General features: G+C 23.0%; 1 protein-coding gene across 1 annotated transcript in view; it reads left to right on the top strand.

Annotated features, from left to right (window-relative positions):
* LOC108746390 overlaps nt 1-1503 on the top strand; it is a 6108-nt gene that overhangs the window by 444 nt on the left and 4161 nt on the right. The window contains exon 2 of the mRNA XM_018483129.1: nt 62-434. Within this exon, the coding sequence (XP_018338631.1) occupies nt 75-434 (360 nt within the window). The 5' untranslated portion in view covers nt 62-74. The remainder of the gene's footprint in view (nt 1-61; nt 435-1503) is intronic.

The following is a 1503-nucleotide window of genomic DNA, read 5'->3' as shown; positions in this document are numbered from 1 at the left end:
ATATATATATATATATATATATATATATACATAAGTAGGATAATACATAAATACTTTTTAGGTTTTTGTCTAAGATGGATCTAATATTAGAGTTACCTAAGCAAATACAAAAATTCTTATTCAAGAAGGAGCAAGAATATGGCCAGTTGAAGTTTATTTTATCTCAGGCCACAGATGAGACTTCATGTTTCGTCAATGAATTGTTAGAAACCCTTATAAATATTGTTAAACAATTCAATATATACAATGTTAAAATGTTCTATGAGAATGACAGTTCTAAACCGTGTATCAACATCTCACCAGGCGTTATTGGCTGTTACAACTATTTTTTATTGAACACTAATTTTCCATCACAGTCCCTTCTTACAGAGGACTTGATGCTTGGGCATATAGTCCATTCTTGGCCTACTTTATCACCATATCTCTTTGTACAGGTAATCCTTATATTAATATTGAGAATATTAACTTGCTAATTTTATTATTTCACACATATAGTGAACATTGAATACTACATTTTAACTCTTTTTTTCTCAATGTGTTTAGATTTTTTGTATATAATTTATGTATATAATTATTGTTTTGTATACACTAACATACACCCAAGCAGAATAACAAATCACAGTAACGTCAAATATCATTTTGGTGTCATTTTGACATTATTTTGATATTATAATGATTTTGTTCTGATTGGGCATGTGCATGCACATGCACACACACACATACAAAAGATCTAATTTTAATTACCATAGACAAATATCTCAAAATATAAAAGATACTAAAGAACGTGTCAGAAGTTGTATAGTCCGAAGGAGATAAAAAATAGCAAATCAATTTTTTTCTTGTTCTAATTCCTAATTATTTTTTCAATTTTAGACAAAAACTCATTTTTTATATCGCCATTTTTTAAATTATAATATTTTTTGCATAGTACAATATCTCTAATTATTCTGCGTATAAAAGCTTTAATGTAAAAATATTTAAAATCAATAATTTTCAAATTATTAATTGTACTGTATTTTAGTATATATTGATAGGAAACAAAATATCTTATTATCTATTAATTTTTTTGTAATCGTATCTTATAATATTTTTATGCACAGAATAATGAGATGATTCAGTTACGAAAACACAATAATTGTCTATGTAAAAAATTCTATATTTTACAATATTATATATTTATTTTAAAGCAATTATATGTTTTTTTTTTACATTAATTGATTTATCTTATTATTCTATATATAAAAGTATTAATGTATTATATTATCAAAATATATATACTATATTATTAAAAAATTTATGAGATATTTTATGTTTTATGTCAAAATGTGTCAAAATATTTCGTAAATTATTAATTTTTCTATCGTTTTTTAATACTTTATACTTTTATGCAAAATTATGCTTAAAAAATTTATATGATTCTATTTTTTTAAATGATGACTTTCGTATGATCTTGGAAAATTGATTTTTTCGAAAATTAATTTTACTGTTATTTATGTCCTCATA

Source organism: Trachymyrmex septentrionalis, unplaced genomic scaffold (assembly GCF_001594115.1).
Source record: "Trachymyrmex septentrionalis isolate Tsep2-gDNA-1 unplaced genomic scaffold, Tsep1.0 scaffold17, whole genome shotgun sequence".
NCBI lineage: Eukaryota > Metazoa > Arthropoda > Insecta > Hymenoptera > Formicidae > Trachymyrmex > Trachymyrmex septentrionalis.
Note: the sequence above shows the minus strand (reverse complement) of the source record. Positions and strands in the feature narration are given on the sequence as shown.